Below are 20,020 nucleotides of genomic sequence, written 5' to 3' on the forward strand. Positions count from 1 at the left end.
CTTGGTCTTGAAGTGGTTAAGTGTCTCTTCTCCATGGAGAATAAGGTTTACAGTGTTCCTCATAACAGAGGTCCTCCCGGCCCCTTATTAAACTTGCCTGCCCTTCTCTGGACTCTCTCCAGTTCCAGCACATCCTTCCTGAGGATTGGTGACCAGAACTCTCTTGAGTACATCCCCTTTTAATGTACGCTAATAGTCTGCTAGCCTTGCTATCGCTGAGCCTGTGATCTACCAGGACCCCCAGATAATTTTCCATCCTCAATTACCCTTAAGAGTTTCTCCCCCTAGCGAATAACATGCGTTCATATTTTTAGTTCCCAAGTACAGTGCATCTGGAAAGTATTTACAGTGCTTCACTTTTTCCACATTTTGCTATGTTACAGCCTTATTCCAAAATGGATTAAATTCATTATTTTTCTCAAAATTCTACAAACAATACCCCATAATGACAATGTGAAAGAAGTTTGTTTTAAATCTTTGCACATTTATTATAAATAAAAAATGAAAAAAAAAATACATAAGTATTCACAGCCCTTGCTCAATATTTTGTTGAAGAACCTCAAGTCTATTTGAGTATGATGCTACAAGCTTGGCACACCTATTTTTGGGCAGTTTCTCCTAGTCTTCTTTGCAGGCCCTCTCAAGCTCCATCAGATTGGATGGGGAGTGCCGATACACAGCCGGTTTCAGCTCTCTAAAGAGAGGTTTAATCAAATTCAAGTCTGGGCCACTCAATGACATTCACAGAGTTGTCCCGTAGCCACTCCTTTGTTATTTTGGCTGTGTGCTTAGAGTCGTTGTCCTGTTGGAAGGTGAACCTTCGCCCCGCCTGAGGTCCAGAGCACTCTGGAGTAGGTTTTCATCAAGGACGTCTCTGTACATTGCTGCATTCATCTTTTCCTCGATCCTGACTGGTCTCCCAGTTCCTGCCGCTGAATAACAACCCCACAGCGTGATGCTGCCACCACCATGCTTCATTGTAGGGATGGTATTGGGCAGGTGATGAGCGATGCCTGGTTTCTTATAGACATGATGCCCGCCATTCAAGTAAAAGAGTTCAATCTTTGTTTCATCAGACCAGAGAATTGTATTTCTCATGGTCCGAGAGTCCTTCAGGTGCCTTTTTAGCAAACTCCAGACGAGCTATCATGTAAATTTTACTAAGGAGTGGCTTCCGTCTGGCAACTCGACCATACAGGCCTGATAGGTGTAATGCCGCTGAGATGATTGTTCTTCTGGAAGGTTCTCCTCTCTCCACAGAGAAACGCTGGAGTTCAATTAGAATGTTATGGCAAAGGCTGTGAATACTTATGTAAATGTGATTTTTTTGTTTTTTTATTTTTAATACATTTGTAAATATTTTAAACAAACTTTTTTAACGCTGTCATTATAAGGTATTGTTTGCAGAATTTTTAGGAAAATAATTAATTATTTCCAAGACTAAATATTTTAACACTGAATCTCCCCTTTACATCAAGGCATGTACACATTATAGCTACCTTGTGGTTGACTGTACATCCCTTTCATCTTGCGTTTCAGGGACTTATCCTTTTCCAGGTTTTCTTTGGGCACACTGTTCTTTTTAAGCTGGGTGGTTGTCATTGGCTGGCTGATACTGCTTGGAGTACTCTGATTTCTAGGATATTTAACTGAGTTTTCAACTACTGCTACTGAAGGAAAAAAAAAAAAAAAAAACATAAAACATATTAGTTAACATGTAAATATCTTATTCTGAAATACTCTTTACATAAACAAATAGTACAATATATGTACAGTACCATATAATAATCACCATAGAAAACTCCCCTTGTATAAACTAGCCTTGGCATGTTTATTTGCAGTAGATGCTTGGATTTCTAATGAACAGCAAAAAGCTCTCAAAACAATTCACTTTGCAGTCACTTTCTGGGACACCTTGCTAAATCTGAGCTCTATTTCCATACAGAATTACTTTATTTTCCACTAAAGGGCAAGCAATATCGGTGTGTCCCCCCCAAGACATCAATGGGTTGTTCTCTATTGGGCAATACCTTTCTGGGGCAAGGGAGTATAGCTCTTCTAGAAGCAGGGGTTGCCTGTGTCCTCCCAATTATATCTCACTGTGTGATCTGTACATACATGAGTTAAAAACCCAAATCAGCTAACAATACACATCTACATTTTAGAATACTAACTTACAACATACCTGTTTTTCCTGGAGCTGTAGCATTATTCAATCTTGTTGTCATGGGTTTAGGTGAAGATGTAGATGGTTTATCAGCAGAAACTGGCTCTATAGAACGCTTGTAACTCCTTGTGCGGGCCAATGGACTGGATTCTGCTCCTTTGCCATTTGTTTGAGCAGCTGGCACCTTTTGAACTGCTGAACGTGGGTTGGGCAGTCCTGAAGGCATTGCTGCGTTTTCCTGCTTTGGCTGGTGCTTCACATATTTTCTTTTTCTTTCAGGACTTTAATAAAGGCACAAGTTATATATTAAAAACACCAAACCTTATATTAAAAATATAAAAAAAATGCTACATAATGCTTTTAGACCACATTTGCTTTTCTTATGCTTAAAAGGTATGTACAAAAAAAAAAAAAAAAAACACAATATGTACTATAATAGTAAAGAGGCATTTGGGTTACTAAAACCATTGCCAAATTACCTAGATGCTGCACTGCTGCTGGAAGAGCTGCTCCGATTCCTTTTCTTCTTGCGTTTGGGTTTCGCGCTCCTCTGATGAAATTTGATGGCAGAACGATAATCTGTTAAAATAGTGCCGGCACGCTCCTCAAAGAATGCAGATAATCGCAAACTCATGCTATAGATCTATAAGAAAGGTAAAGCAGAAATTGTAACGATGCAGGAAAACAAGCAATGATTCTCTTATTAATCAAAGGTTTATACTCATAAGATTTTGTATACCTCAAAACTTGTTGAAAACAGCATTTTTGTAAGTACTGTAAAACCCTTTTCTTGGATTCTACTAAGAGACATAGCAAGTTTTAAGCCATCAGGGTATACTGCTGCCTACAGAAGGATTGGAAAGGCAAACAAAACTGTAGACCAGCCCAGGTATAACCCCTAATACCACCATGCCTCCATTTTTCCAGCAAAGCATTACCAAAAGCATGATTATAAACACAGGAGAGGCTAGACTTGTGTTTCTCAAGGGGCTCCAAAAAAGTATTTAATGGCGAGTACAAAATCCTATTTTCTTTTTCATCAGTTGAGGGACACGGCAAATCTTAAAACTTTGGGATGTCCAAAAGAGGTACAAATGAGGGGTGGGCAACAAAGCAACAACTGCTAATAATCCCAAACTAAAAATAACTGTAGACTGCCTACAGCTCAAAAAGTTACCTGAAGGACTTTATACCTGAAGCTGGCATCTTATAGTCCCTATGCAAAACCAAAAACTTTTTTTTTTTTTTTGCAAGATAAGGCTACCACTTAGGATACTTGTCTCAGCGAGGCTGAGGACGACCACGGCAGACACCTGCACAAAACCTTCAGTAGCACTGTAGAGAAGAGTCTAAAAGTTTTTAAAAAGTGCTAGAAAAATCACAGCTTGAAAAGATAAGCTAGTCCAGGTTGCCACTTTACAGATCTGCGCAAGTGATATTCTGGCTCTCTCAGTTCAGAAGGCTGCTAAGGCTATTTCAGATTGTGCTTAGATTATTTCTGACAAGACCTTGATGATATTTTTTATTTTTATGGCATACCTTAACAACCTTGCAATGGTGCTTCTGGTTGCCCTTTTTTACTTCTGAGGTTCAGAGAATAGAACAGAGTTTGACATTCCCCAGTCTGCTAATTGGGGCTCCAAATGGAACCAGCTGCTTCCTCTGCTGATTCCATATACTCCAAATGTGCCCGAACACACAGTAGTGTGTAAGGGTTTTAGGCAGGTGTGAATAAATTCTGTGAAGTAAGAATGCTTTCAAAAGTATATATTTTAAAATTGTTTATTTTTATCAACTTACAAAATGCAAAGTAAGCCAACAGAAGAAAAAAAACTAAATTAAATCAAGTTTTGGTGCGACTAGCCTTTGGCTTCTACCAGCATCAATTCTTACACTTTATCGTCCCAACCCACCCCCTTCCCTTCCCCTCTCCCCATCTATACTTACAAACACCTTCCATTTGCTACCAACCTTCCATTCATACTTATTCATAATCGCATATTCAGTTTATTTAGACTCTAACCACGGTTTCCATATTTTAACAAACTTCTTTTAATTCCATATATATATATATATATATATATATATATATATATATATATATATATATATAATCTCCTTCTCAATCGTATCATTCACCACTTTCTCCCATTCCATTACTGTTGGGGTTTTTTTTCTTGCCATTTTCATGCAATTAACTTCCTTCCTTGGTACAGGCATCTAGTTACTGCAGTTTGCACAGATCTCAGTACTCCTTCCTCTTCTATTAACCCTAGGAGACATATCTTGGCCTCTGTGCCCAATGATATCCCAAACACAGCATGTACTTTACCTATTATACCCTTCCAATACCTATACAGCTTGGGACATCGCCAGATCATATGCACCAAATCACCCCTCCCATCTCCACACCTTTGACATTCTGCATTCAATCTCCTCCCAAACAAAAAAAACCTTGCAGGTGTATAGTAAGGTCTATGTAACAGGTATAGGTGGGATACCATCTGTGAGGGCGAAAGCGAGACCTTGGGACCCAAAGCCAGGACCCGTCTCCATTGTTCCTCCGCTATTGGCCCCACATTCCTCTCCCATCTAACCCTGTTACCATGTTCTACTTCTCCTTTCTGTGCTGCCCCACTTATGTTCTTCATACATTTCCTATATTAACCCTTTATATGTTCCTGCTTTGACCAGTTTCTTAAGAAAGGGCATTTCACTCAGCTCCGGTACCTTCCCTTTAAATTGTGTATGCAGGACATGTCTGACTTGTAAGTAGCTATAAAAAAATCGGTTCGGGATTTCATATTGTACACTGATTTCCTGGAATGATTTCAATCTACCTTCTCTATATAACTGTACTAGATAGCGGATACCTTTCTGATTCCATTCCTCCACCTTCCCCAATACCTTAAGTTCTCTCAAATTTTTATTATCCCAAAGGGGAGAAAACTCAGAGAACCTGCCATAGCCCAGCATAGTCCTGACAGTGTTCCAGACTCTCATCATTAATTGTGTTGTCAGGCATCTAGATCCAAAAGAATCCGCTTCCACTACTGTGCTATGTCTTGTGTCATTCAACAATAATTTATTTCCTCCCTCCTTTCCTACAGGTATATTACTGCCCCTCATGTATTGTAATTGTGCCGCCAGAAAATACAATTCTGGGTTTTGGCAGAGCCAGACCCCCCACCTCTCTCAGACGCTGCAACGCCTGCAAGCGAATTCTTGCTGGTCCGTTCCTCCAAATCAATTCCCTAAATGCTACTTCTAGTTTTTTTTTTAAACCAATGTTTTGGGATCCATACTGGGGAATTATGTATTATATATAATATTTGCGGCATCCACACCATCTTAATTAAATTGATCCAACCAGCCACCGAGAGAGGTAGTCGGCCCCACACCCTACTCTTCTGCTTAAGTTTTACCATAAGTGGGACTACATTCCCTGCTATAAACTGCCCTGGATCTTTAGTCAAAATGACACCCAGGTATCTCATTTGATTAGCTACCTTTATCTGGGTTACCTGTTGTGGGAGTGGCTCCATAAGGGGATCTATGGGCATAAGCACGGACTTCTCCCAACCTATTTCCAATCCAGAGAAACGTCCAAAGTCCTGTACCAGTCTCACAACCTCCTCCAAAGAAGATTGTGTATCCCCCAGGAATAACAGATCATCATCAGCATACATAGCAACTCTTTCCTCTCCTATTTCTTCTTTAAATCCCTGGATTCTTTGGGAAGCTTTTAAAGCAATAGCCAAGGGCTCCATTGTGAGGGCGAAAAGAAGGGGGGACAGAGGGCACCCCTGCCTCGTCCTCCTCTCCAACTGGAACTCAGAGCACTTCCCGTTTATTCTTACCTTAGCCTTAGGGCCCTCATATAATACATTTTATCCAGCGGACAAATTGGGGTCCGAAACGGAATTCCGCCAGTACCTTCCACAGGTAATGCCATTCTAAGCTATCAAAAGCTTTAATTGCGTCTAATGATAAAACAGCTCTATTCCCTCCATTTTCAACCGGAATCTGTATGTTCAAATAAGCCCGCCTTATATTTAAAAACTTGTGGATCTATCTGGAATAAACCCGGTTTGATCCGGGTGTATTACTTTACTAATTATTTTATTCAATCTACCTGATAGCACTTTTGCTAGGATTTTAACATCCGAACATAAGAGGGATATTGGCCTATATGAAGCTGTATCTAAATGATTTTTCCCTTCTTTTGCTAATACAATTATTGTTGCTTCCATCATAGAAGGTGGCAATCTCCCTTCCTAGGCAATAATATGTCCCCATATTTTTTATATATTTCTATTGGCAAGCCGTCTGGCCCCGGAGCTTTCTGATTTGCCATATCTGCTGTTGCTTTACGTAGCTCTTCAAGTGTCAGTGGAGCCTCCAACCCCTCTCTATCCTCTGACGGTGAGGGTATTTTTAGTTTATGGAAAAAATCCCACATCTCCCCTTCTACATTTCTCTGTGAAGTACTATATAGATTTTTATAATAGTTCTTAAATTCATTCACTATTTCAGGAGTGTTCTTTCTAATTTTCCCTTCTTTGTCTTGTATTGCAGATATAATAGCTGAAGGACTGTTTGCCTTAGATATTAGGGCCAGAATTCTCCCTACTAAGAGAACCTGCTTCTGAAATAATTTTCTACTTTCTCACAAACTAATTTTTTATATTCATCCTGTTTCTTTCCCACTCATCATAATTATCAGGGGTCGGTGACTCCACATATCATGATTCTGCCCATTCCACCTCTTTTCTCATCTTAACTTCCTTAGCCTGCGATTGCCTTTTAACATACGTTATTTTTTGTATCTGCACCCCCGCAGATATGCTTTTAGGGTATCCCAAATTATTCCTAATGACGCAGTATTCATCCCTGCATTCAAATCTATAAATTCCCTCAGACTGGCAGCAATCACCTCAGTGTCCTTAATTATCTCCAGCCAGAATGGGTTTACCTTTCAGTCCCCCCTGCTATAAATTCACCCCTATTTTTATTCAAAAAACTATTGGTGAGTGGTCTGAGATCCCTCTCGGCTTATACTCTACCTCCTCCACTATCTTCAAAGCTTCCTCATTACACAGTATGAGGTCAATCCTGGACAGGGTACAGCACTATCTAGAATGGCAGGAATACTGTTTTACCCTAGGATACCACCTCCTCCACATATCCACCAACCCTGTCTCTTCACAGAATCGGAACAATGGGCCACCGGGGGTTCCATTTGATAGGAGCCCTCTGTGGGAACTCTAAACTCTTATCCATAGTCATGTTAAAATCTCCTGCTACTATGACCGGCACTCCCGGTTTATCAGTAACAAACCTCATCAGTTCACATAAAACTTCCATCTTAAATGGTGGAGGAACATAAACATTAGCTAACACACATTCACTATCTTCAATCGTACAAAAAAGAAAAACATACCTTCCATTCTCATCTATTTTACTCTACCTACAGGAGAAAGCCACCCCGGAATCTATCAGTACTCTCACCCCTCTTGAATAAGAGGTGTGAGTCGAGTGATATTGTACCCTAAATTTCTTATGTTCCAAAACATTAGCCGACTCTTTCTCTAGATGGGTCTCCTACAGGCATAGTATTCTAGATTCATCCAAACCAATCTCTGAAAAAATTACCCACCTCTTGGATGGATCCTTAACCCCCCGCACATTCCAAGAGCATATTTTAACCTTCCTGATTTTCCTGGTCTGACCTGAGGTCTCCCCTCTCCTATCCCCAGACCCTACCATTCTACTTTCCATTCTTCTTATCCCTACAAAGTGATTCCTTACTTCTATTGCACTCACTCTCATATTTATTGTGCTCAAATAATCCTTCCCCCGTGTTCTGTGTTTTTAGTGGTTTATCTTCCAGTGTAGACTCAAACCCTATCCCACATATATTCCTATAACCCATCCACAACACACATCCAACAATCCCCCCCCCCCCCCCAACTCCCAATTCATACCACATTTCACAGTTTCTCCTATTCTTTCTTACAAATTCCCCTCCATCCCATTCACTGCCCCCCCCCCCCCCTTCACCCCACTCCCTCCATTTCCCACCCATCCCATCTTTTCTGCCCACCTTTGGGCCCATATTGAGGGCTTCTAAACTGACTGCAGTTCTTCCCCAAGGTGAAAATTTTCAACTTTTTAAAAGCTAAATAACATTCCATGTACTGCAAGCTAAGTTAAATAAGGGGTTATCAATCCCCAATATCTCAAATATCTCAATTGTGTTCATTGTGGGAAAAAAATAAATTAAAAAAGTGAAAACCCCTTCTCCTTAATTTACACTAACCACTTCAATATTTCTCCCCACAGGGGAGAGCGACTTAGCCCTCCCACACTTTACCCTGAGTCACTCTTCCCCTACCCTACATCTCCATGCATATAACAGAAAAAAAGAAGTAGAAAAAGAAAGTTCAGGTATAGGAGGGAAAAATGTCCACATTCTGGTCAACCCCATGATTTCATAGCTCTTCACCCTGCCGTATCTTCCCTTCGTTCGTTTCCAACCAAGATGTCGCTTCTGCAGGTGTGTTGAAAAATCTAGTTTCTCCAAGGGCTGTCACTCTTAATCGAGCCGGGTATAGCAATGCATAATTGATTAAGCTGTTGCATTTTACGCTTGCAATCTACAAATTTTGCTCTTTGTTTCTGTAATTCAGGAGAAAAGTCTAGAATATTGAAATTCTTGCACCTTTATACAGTATATTTCTCATTGCTCTTGCCTTTTGGAGAACTATATTTATTTATCCTTAAAATAAAGGAATTTAATAATCACGGGCCTGGGCTGGCTTCCTGAAGGCAATGTCTCCTGGATGGAGCTCTATGCGCACGCTCAATGGCAAAAAAAATTTGAAAGAGAATCTCTACCAAATATTTATTTAAACCACATCTCCATAAATTCTACAGGATGGTCACCTTCACTTTTCTCGGGGAGACCTAGTACCCTCACATTTTTCCTGCGTGATCTATTTTCCATCTCATCTACTTTATGGATGCACATATTAGTTGCATTTCCTGTTCAATAGGGTTTACATCATCTTCTGACTAAGTCTCCCCTCGAGAATGGTCGTTCGTGTAGACACCTCCTGTATATCATGTCTTATTAGTAATACAGCTTCACTAATATGTTTAAGCTGATCAAATAATTCATTTAAAAGATGAATTACAGTTAATTGCCAGGAGGATCTCTTTCAAGGAAGGCTATTTTTCTGCTGAAGTGGATGCAGATATATCTTCCTCCACCCCCAGTTCCATCTCTAGACCTGGGGGTATTACTGTTGCAGAAGTTGCTACTGACGCTGCTACTGCTGCTGTTATTGCAGTTCTTGCTGCTTTTGTTAATTTCGTTTGTGCATCCGCCACTGAGCCCTGGCTTTTCCTCCCCACTGGTTGAGCCGCCAAGTGTGGCTGATGCTGCTGCTCACCTCCTTTCTTTGGCGTCTGGTTTGGCGTGTGCGCATATCATTCCAGCTTTGCGGCAGCCAAAGCAGCCTGGCTTGTCTTCTCCTTGGGTCCGCACAGGGTCTGGGCGCTCACTCCTGCACCCGCTCTTTCCTGTGTGGCCGCCTCATTGCCGCCCCCCCCCCCCAGACATGCTAGGCGATGGGTCAGTTCGTGCTTAGCGGGATTCACAGGCAGCCGCTCTATCCTGCGTTCACGTCACCTCCCCCACACTCTCACCAGGGGTGTGCGCTGCTCGAAACTCTTTATGGGAGAGCCACAGTGGGACCCGCAACACGCTTCCCCAGCTCCAAAGCACCCGGGCACCGACTGCTGTTCCGTCCTCCAGCGTCTTCCTCCTCCTACCCCTCCACAATCTCAAACGTGGGAGCAATCGCGAGGTCCGGGAACGCGGCGGCCTCTCACCTCAGCATCCGTTCACGCCCCCCATCGCCCTGTTCACTCACGATTAACCAATTATACCGGTTGTAGGTTGAAAAACAGCCATTAACTGAAACAGAAACCGCTGTGTAGGAGGCTTAAAACTGGGTGAGAAAGAGCCAATCTCTGCTACTAAGGTGAGGTTGTGGAAGACAGTTTCATGTGAAAGGTCATACACCACGGCAAGACTGAGCACAGCAACAGGACACAAGGTAGTTACCCTGTTTCCCCTAAAATAAGACCTAGCGTGATTGTCAGTGATGGCTGCAATATAAGCCCTACCCTCCAAAGAAGCCCTACCCTGTTTCCCCGAAAATAAGCCCTATCCTGAAAATAAGACCTACAAAGACTTTAACTAGGGCTTATTTGGGAGGTAGGGCTTATATTGCAGCCATCGCCGACAATCACGCTAGGTCTTATTTTAGGGGAAACAGGGTATACTGCATCAACAAGGTCACTTCCAGGCAAAGATTTCAAAGCAGACCGGGATTTTAGGATGCACAAAGAAAACGGGGAATGTTGAGAACTGTGGACACAGTGGTTGGTCAAGGAAACAATGCAGCGGATGAAAAGACACATCACTCTTACTTCCCTTCGACATCAGAAGTTGTCCAGCAGTGCCATTGACACGGAACGGGCAGAAGCCAGTGGGACCCAAGTACACCTATCTACTGTCTGGAGAAATCTGGCCAGAAGTTGTCTTCATGAAAGAATTTTAGCCAATAATCCATACCACAACATGGAAACAAGGCTAAGGAGACTCAACTATGCATGAAAAACACATGAACTGGGGGGCAGAAAAATGGCAGCAGGTGTTCTGGATTGATGAAATTTAAAATATTTGTAGCAGGAGGCAGTTTGCTGGGGGAAGTGCTAGAGAGCGGTACAATAATGAGTGTCTGCAGGTAACAGTGAAGCATGGTGGAGGTTCCTTGCAAGTTTGGGGCTGCAATTCCGCAAATGGAGTTGGCGATTTGGTCAGGATAAATGGTGTCCTTAATACTGAGAAATACAGGTAGCTACTTATGCCATATCATCAGAGAGGCATGCGATTGTCCTGCTACAGAGTAAATTTGGAGCCAATGACCCCAAGCATACAGCCAATGTCAATAAAAACTATCTTCAGCGTAAAGAACAAGGCGTCCTGGAAGTGATGGTATGGCCCCCCAGAGAGACCTGACCTCAACAAGTCTGTCTGGGATTACATGAAAAGATGGAGGACTTGAAGCAGCCTACATCCACAGATGATCTGTGGTTAGCTCTCTAAGATGTTTAGAACAACCTCCCTACCAAGTTCCTTCAAAACCTGTGTGCAAGAGTAACTAGAGGAATTGATGCCATTTTGAAGGTAAAGGGTGGTCACACCAAATATTTGATTATGATTTCTCTTCTGTGCATTTACTTTCCATTTTGTTCTTTGATGAAAATAAAGGATTAAGACTTTATTTCTGAAAGCATTCTTAATTTACAGCCTTTTTTCATGCCTGCCTAAAACTTTTGCACAGTAGTGTATATGTATATATGGGCATAGTATATGGGCAAAGAGCCTGAAAGAGGACTATCTGGCAGAAAAATTGACTAGAGGAGGAAGAGAGGTCCAACACTACCACCAAGATGGTGAGTATATGAGACATCTTTGATATCTGCTCCACTGTGCTGGTGTTGCCCCTCTAATCAAGGAACTTTATGGCATGGAGACTTTAGGGCAAAAAAACAAAAAACAAAACAAAAACACAACAATCATGGGAAGTAGAGAATACCCCACTAAAGAAACAGCTCCAGCTCCTGAGAGAATAGCTTAAAGAGCGGTTTCTCAACTCTAGTCCTCAAGTGCCCCCAACAAGTTATGTTTTCAGGATTTCCCTCAGATGAAATGGCTGTGGTAATTACTAAGGCAGTGAAACTGATGAAATCACCTGTGCAAAATAATGTAAAACCTGAAAACATGACCTGTTGGGGGTACCAGAGGACTGGAGTCGAGAAACATTGGCTTAAAGGTTATCACCAGGTTTTCTGTAACTTTAAATAGTTTGTTTGCACCAAGCAAGCGCAGCACTGGCTTCTAGCACTGCATGCATGCAAAATACAAAGCTGCCTATGAATGGCTGAGTGCCGCTCAGACCAACTCTGTATTGTTCTGGGTACAAGATGGGAAGTTGGTCTCACAACGGAAACCCAGCACTATGCAATGTATGTAGCTGGAGCTACATGCAGCACATACAGTGCCTAGAGCCAGTGCAGCACTTGGTGAGAAATAGTTAATTTGGAGCAGTTTTGTCCAAACTATTTAACCACTTGCTTACCGGGCACTTAAACCCCCCTCCTATCCAGACCAATTTTCAGCTTTCGGCGCTGACGCACTTTGAATGACAATTGCGCGGTCATACAACACTGTACCCAAATGAAATTTTTATCATTTTTTCACCACAAATAGAGCTTTCTTTTGGTGGTATTTGATCACCTCTGCGGTTTTTACTTTTTATTAAAAAAATGTAAAAAACTGAATTTTTTTTTAAAAAAAAGTTTATTTTTTTTATATTTTGTTTTAAAAATTTTTAAACATGTAATTTTTCTCCTTCAATGATGTACGCTGATGAGGCGGCAGTGATGGGCACTGATAGGCGGCAGTGATGGGCACGATGGGTGGCAGTGATGGGCACTGATGGGTGGCAGTGATGGGCAGCACTGGCAGGTGGCACTGATTGGCACTACAGGTGGGCATTGATAGGTGGTACTTGTGGGCACTAATAGGTGGTACTTGTGGGCACTGTTAGGTGGCACTGTGGGCACTGTTAGGTGGCACTGTGGGCACTGTTAGGTGGCACTGTGGGCACTGTTAGGTGGCACTGTGGGCACTGTTAGGTGGCACTGTGGGCACTATTAGGTGGCACTGTGGGCACTATTAGGTGGCACTTTTATTGGGCACTGATGAGGCAGATGTGCCTCTTCCACTTGGGGACCGATGTCCCTCACATCCGATCCGCTGATCGGCTTTTTTTTCTACTCGCGCTGTCAGCGTGAGTAAAAAAAAAAAACGATTACCGATCTTTTGTTTACATCATGTGATCAGCTGTCATTGGCTGACAGCTGATCACATGGTAAGGGGCCGGGACCGGCCCCTTACACAGATCGGTAATCAGCCGAGTCTCAGTGACTCGGTGATCACAACGCGCCCGGCGCGCGCCCGGCGCGCGCCCTGTAGGGCGCGCGCAGGGAGCGTGCACAGGGGAGGACGTCATATGACGTCCTCCCGGGAATGTAGGTCCGCGCTGTAGCCGTCATTCGGCTATAGCGCAGATGCCAAGCGGTTAAAGTCTCAGAAAACCTGGAGATCAGCTTTAATGCCACCTCTCTCCAGCAGATAGATCCACTTTTCCTGGAGTTTTTTTTGACTAGATAGCATGGGGGCCCCCGTGAATTGCAGGAAAGGTATGAAAAAATGGACTAGTTGCACAGTTGTTCCTGCTAGGCTTAGGAAAACCAACCGAGACAGAAGGCACTTTTTATAATGTGAGCCTTGTTTCCTTCACATGAATGCATGGAAAAATTAACATAATAAGCTATGCTAAGACTGCAACACAATTTCAACAGAATCATGCATTATGAATAACTGACGGACCATACAGGACTGCTGTCTGTAGCATATGGCCATGCCATGTTCAAAATGTCTGCTTTACAATCAGGAGGAATACACTGAACCCACGACTACTGCAGGGAATGCACCATATAGAGGCAATTAACCAGTTGCTGACCGCTATGCTGGATCACATTATATATATATATATATATATATATATATATATATATATATACATATACACACACACACATACATGATCCTGCATTTCCAGGTATCGGGCGGGAGTGCACACTGCCGGAGACTCGGTCTCGCTGTGATTCGGCCCGATGTTTACTGGCACCTGCTGATCGTTCAGGACACAGAACAGCGATCTGCCTATGTAAACGAGACAGATCACGGGCACATATCTATGCCTTCCCCTAGTACAAGGGCCTTCCCCCACTACAGTAAAACAACAGCTAGGTAGACAATTAACTCTTTGATCCTCTCCCAGCCAGTGTCAGTACAGTGACGGTGCATATTTTTAGCACTTATCACTGTATTAGTGTCACTGCTCCCCAAAAAAGCGCCAAAAGTTTCAGTGTCCACTTTGTCTGCCGCAATATTGCAGTTCCACTATAAGTCGATAATCACCGCCATTACACGTAAAAAGAAAAAAAGAATTCTATAAATTAACAAAAGAAACATGTCGGGATACTATTGCTGAAAGACCTCTGTTCATCTGCCCACTAGATGTCTATCCATATCTGCTTAATGTCTGTTTAAGCCAACATTTCTACGGTTTTTAAATATGTTTGTTCTCTATGTAATACATTTTGATAATTTTTATACTGTTGGTGTATTACCAGTTTATTGTATATACCAGGCACCCTTAAAGTCCCACCAAATTCTCTCCCTTATATACATATCCAGTATTCAGGGATGTTGGTGCCTTTTCATGGACATTGTCACCTACCCATACTAACTACTAATTCTATAAACATATCCCATAGTTTGTAGATGCTATAACTTTTGCCCAAACCAATCAATATATGCTTGCTGGGATTTTTATTACCAAAAATATGTAGCAGAATACATATTGGCCTAAACTGATTAGGAAAATAGGATTTTTTTTATAACAGCTTACCTGTAAAATCCTTTTCTTTCTATGGACATCACGGGACACAGAGCCTCAGTAATTACTGATGGGTTATATAGGTATCACTGGTGATTGGACACTGGCACACCCTACCAGGAAGTTCAACCCCATATAATCCCTCCCCCTTGCAGGGATACCTCAGTTTTGTAGCCAAGCAATATAGTGTATTAGAAGAGGGGCGGGACCTCTGTGTCCCGTGATGTCCATCAAAAGAAAAGGATTTTACAGGTAAGCTGTTATAAAAAATCCTATTTTCTTTCTCGGACATCACGGGACACAGAGCCTCAGTAACTACTGATGGGATGTCCCAGAGCAATGCTATCTGAGGGGAGGGGAACCACAACCAAGTAGGGTGCCATCAGACCCGAGGACCCTGTACCGCTGCCTGCAGCACACTACGCCCAAAGGCGATATCCTCATGCCTCCTCACATCCACCTGACAGAATTTGGTGAATGTATGGACTGAAGACCAGGTTGCGGCCTTGCACATTTGAGCCATAGAGGCCCGGTGATGCACTGCCCAAGAAGCACCAATAGCCCTTGTGGAATGTGCCCTGATCTGAAACGGAGGAATCCTGTTTCAAACCGTAAGCTTGAATGATCAATTGTCGAATCCATTTAGAAATGGTAGCTTTTGATGCTGCCTGTCCTCTACTGGGACCCTCTGGCAGCACAAACAAAACATCCGTTTTGCGAATCTGAGCAGTCGCTTCCAGACAGGCCCTGACTGCTCTTACTACATCCAAAGAATGTAGTGATCTTTCTTCCGGAGAACAGGGATCTGGAAAAAAGGAAGGCAGAACAATGTCTTGGTTTAGATGAAAAATCTGAAACCACTCTCAGTAAAAAACTAGGATGAGGGCGCAGTACCACTCTATCCTTGTGTACAATCAAATAAGGCTCTTTACAGGAAAGAGCTGGTAATTCTGATACTCTTCTAGCAGAAGAGATGGCTACCAGAAAAATTAACTTCCTTGTCAGCAAGACCAAAGGAATCTGACGTTCTGGTTCAAAAGGCTGTTTCTGTAACACAGACAGAACCAAGTTCAAGTCCCAGGGGTTTAGGGGCGTCTTAACCGGAGGATTAAGACGCGTCATCCCCTGCATAAAGTTTCGGACCAAAGAATGTGAAGCAAGTGGCCGTTGAAATAATGCTGATAAGGCCGAGACTTGGCCCTTGATGGTACTCAAGGCCAGCTTCATCTCTAATCCCAATTGCAGAAAATCAAGAATTCTACCGATCACATATTTTCTGGGATGCCAAACCCTGGATTCACACCAGAATATAAGCTTTCCAGACTCTATGATAAATCATTCTGGAAGCTTGCTTCCCTTGCATTGATCAAGGTAGATATCACAGGGCCTGAAAGCCCACGACTCCTCAGAACGTGGGTTTCAATAGCCAAACCATCAAATTTACCGTTTGTAAGGCAGAATGGAACACTGGACCTTGAGATAACAGGTCTGGGCGTACCGGTAGGGTCCACGGGGAACCCACCGTCATCCTTAATATTTCCGCATACCAAGTCCTTCTGGGCCAAGCAGGGGCCACCAGAAGTACAGACTTCCTTTCGTGCCTGATCCTGCGAAGGAGTCGTGGCAGTAGCAGAATAGGCGGGAATGCATAAATCAGTGAGAACCGATGCCACGGAGTCACCAACGCATCCATCCTGCATGCAAGAGGATCTTTTGTCCTTGCCACAAATCTATCTTTTTGTTGAATCGGGATGCAAAGAGATCTACATCTGGAACCCCCCCATCTTTGGCATATGGCCCAAAAGACGTCGGGATGCAGAGACCATTCCCCTGGAAGTAACTGCTGGTGACTTAAATAGTCCGCCTGCCAATTCTCTATCCCCAGAATGAAGACTGCCGATATACATGGCACATGCTTCTCTGCCCAGACTAAGATCTGGTTCACCTCTTTTTGAGCCGCTCAGCTCCTGGTGCCTCCCTGATGATTGACATAAGCCACTGCTGTGGCATTGTCGGACTGGATCCTGACCGGGCAACCCTGTAGCCTGATAGTCCAAGCCTTTAGGGCTAGATATATCGCCCGGATCTCCAGAATGTTGATGGGTAAGGTCGTCTTGGACCATACCCCTTGAACCGCAGACTGTTCCAGAACTGCTCCCCAACCCGACAGACTGGCATCTGTTACCACCGTCCAGGTAACCGGTAGAAAGGATTTCCCTTTCTGCAGGTTTTCGGGTATTAGCCACCAATTGAGGCTGTGACGCACCGCCTGAGACAGGTGCATCGGAAGGTCTAATGCCTGAACCTTCTTGTTCCTGGCCGACAGAATACTGTGTTGCAGCATTCTTGAATGAAACTGAGCATAGGGAACTGCTTCGAATGAAGACACCATCTTCCCTAATAGCCTCATACAAAAGGCGGACAGAAGGACTCTTCTTGGTCCTGACTGCCAGACTCAGCTCCCTTAAAGCAGTGATCTTTGCCTGAGGTAGAAATACTTTCTCCTGGCTTTGTATCTATGATCAGACCTAAATACTCCAGTCTTCTTACTGGTTTTAGGAAAGACTTTTCTAGGTTGAGGATCCAACCCAGGTGTTCCAGATACCTGACTGTGGTCCTCAAGTTTGCGTTCAAGGAGGCTATCGACCGGTCTATCAAGAGCAGGTCGTCTAGGTATGCTATGACAGTTATACCCTGAGCCCTTAATCTGGCCAGAGGAGGAGCCAAGACCTTTGTGAACACTCGAGGTGCAGTGGCTATATCAAAAGGCAGAGCCACAAACTGGAAATGGTGCCCTCCTATCTTGAAGCGCAGAAACTTCTGATGAGCAGGAAAAATGGGCACATGCAGATATGCATCTCTGATGTCTATTGATGCCAGAAATTCTCCTCCCTGCAGGGTGGAGACTACTGTCCGAATTGATTCCATGCGGAAGGATTGAATCCTTAGGAATCGGTTCAGATCCCTTAAATCCAGAATGGGCCTGACATCCCCATTTGGTTTTTGGATCGTAAAAAGGTTGGAATAGAAACCCAATCCTTGATCCTTTGTGGGAACTACCATAATGACCTCCTGCGACAAAAGTTGCTCTAACGCTAGAAGGAGCGACTGCTTTTTCTCTGGATCTCTGGGGACACTTGACCTAAGGAAACGAGGAGAGAGAAATTCCTGAAACTCCAGCTTGTACCCTAAGGTTACCGTGGAGATTACCCATCTGTCCTGGAAATCCTCCTGCCAGAGCCCTGAGAACTGTCACAGTCTTCCCCCAACTGGAGCGAGCGGGGGCACCCCCTCATGCAGAGGTCTTAGTGTTTTGCCTCGCAGGCTTCTTCCCCCAGGACTTCTTTTGTCCCTGGGGTTGACTCTTGTCTCTGGACCCAGATGGAGGAGGCCGTCGAGAAAGCCTGGAGGCAGAAGCCCCCGGCCCTGGGGAAAGAGTCCGTTTGAAAGAGGGACGCTTACTCTTCTTCTTAACCGGTAAGAGAGTGCTTTTCCCACAAGAGATTCTCTTGATATAGTTATCCAAGTCTTCTCCAAATAACCTTTCACCACGAAATGGAAACCCAGCCAGGAGCTTCTTACACGGTGCTTCGGCTGACCAATTTTTCAACCATAGGATTCTAGGTATATGCACTAACCCCAACGATAGACGAGAGGTTTGCATGATAGAATCTCTGATGGCGTCAACCACATAACATAAGGCCGCTGGAAGGTTAGCCAAACCCTGGGCCTGCTGTTCAGGTAAAACCTTGATGACCTGCTTAACATGGTCTCTTAGGTATTGACAGACTCCAATCGCTGCTACTGCAGGTTGAGCCACTGAACCTGCTAAGTAGAAAACATCCTTTAATAGGGATTCCATCTTTTTATCTACAGGATCCCTGAGCATCTGAGCATTGTCTACAGGACAAGTCAGACTAATATATACGGAGGAAATGGCGGCATCAATGGCCAGTATTCCCCACATTTTATTAAACTTTTCTTCCATAGGATAAAGTGTAGAAAACGTTTTCGGTGGAAAAAAAAACGTTTATCTGGGTGATCCCACTCAGCATAAAGGAGCTTTTCAAGTAAATTATGAACAGGAAAAGCCTGTGTTGCTTGAGGAGGTTTCAGTGACCCTAAAGAAGAAGAGGGTTCCTTAACTGATTCAGATATGGGCAACTTAAATGTGGAGCGGACCAATCCCGTAAGGATCTGCACTAAGACTTTCTCCTCTTGGGAAGTCGCAGAGGGTCCCTCTCCACCTGATTCCTCCGAAGAGGAATCATCCGTCCCATCCCGATCCTCTGAAAGGGATTCCTCTCCTTTATCCCAGAGCTCCTCTTCCGGAGGGTCTTGGGGAACAGAGGAAGGCCTAGTGTGTTTTCTTCCACCGAGTGAACATGTAATCACGGCCATTAATCTTTCCTCTAAACCACTAATGGTTTAGGAAAAAAAACCTCCTGTGTAATGTATACAGGGGCTGAAGTGCCAGAAGCAGGTGTAGTTCCTGACCCCAACGGCTCTCCCTGGCTAGCCGTCCCTGGCCCCTCGGAGGGGAGGATGCTGCAGACAGGGGGCCCTCAGAACCTGATGGAGATCCTCTAGAGTCTCTGGTTCTTAGGGTGCTTGAACCTCTTCTACCCATAGTGCAAAGCAACAAGGTGGAGGTATCAAAAAATGAACACTGACTGCTGAGTGATGTAGTCTGGCTAAAAGCCTTGCTACCCAATACCCAGTCTGGTGTTACTTTAGTAAATGCTGCCTAGAAGAATGCCTGTGTCCCACCTTACATGTGACCGTCAGCTCTGTGTCCCTCCAGAAGGCTTAGTGCACCTGTAATTAGTGCCTTTAATAGCCTGCACCGGTCCTGTGGGCGTCTGAGCACGCTGTGCTGACACACCACCCCCCCTCTACTGCGCCCCCCCTTCGTTTTTTGAAAAAAAGAGCGCTTCTCACACTAGCCGACCCTTCTGAACCAACATGGAGGCTGGGGGGGGGGGGAGGGGGAGGAAGGATAGAGGCTGGTAATGATGGGCCTGCCCAAGTAATGGCGGTGGCCGCGACGGCAGTGAAAATGCGGCGTCTAACCGCTTTACAGATCGCCTGCGGCCTCCCCTTAGTCTGGGGGGAGATATCCCTGAGGAGAGCCCCCCATCCCATCCTACCTGGAGCCGGCCGGAGGAGCTTGTGCGGCGTGGAAACACTGAGACAGACATCAGCATGTGAAGGTATGTGCTCTTGGCAGCCCCCGGTGGTCACA

At 44.0% G+C, this 20,020-nt stretch overlaps 1 protein-coding gene across 4 annotated transcripts in view; it reads right to left on the reverse strand.

Annotated features, from left to right (window-relative positions):
• Nucleotides 1-20,020, reverse strand: part of PHIP (PHIP subunit of CUL4-Ring ligase complex) — a 262,408-nt gene that overhangs the window by 18,743 nt on the left and 223,645 nt on the right. For 2 of the 4 annotated variants that reach the window (XM_073626842.1, XM_073626840.1), the window contains 3 exons: nt 2,647-2,810; nt 2,186-2,448; nt 1,500-1,667 (listed from right to left, as the gene is read on the reverse strand). In XM_073626842.1, the coding sequence (XP_073482943.1) occupies nt 1,500-1,667; nt 2,186-2,448; nt 2,647-2,810 (595 nt within the window). Of the gene's footprint in view, nt 1-1,499; nt 1,671-2,185; nt 2,449-2,646; nt 2,811-20,020 lie in introns of all 4 variants that reach the window. The other 2 variants (XM_073626841.1, XM_073626839.1) reach the window with 1 other exon arrangement.

This window comes from Aquarana catesbeiana, linkage group LG04 (genome assembly GCF_042186555.1).
Source record: "Aquarana catesbeiana isolate 2022-GZ linkage group LG04, ASM4218655v1, whole genome shotgun sequence".
Taxonomy (NCBI): Eukaryota; Metazoa; Chordata; class Amphibia; order Anura; family Ranidae; genus Aquarana; species Aquarana catesbeiana.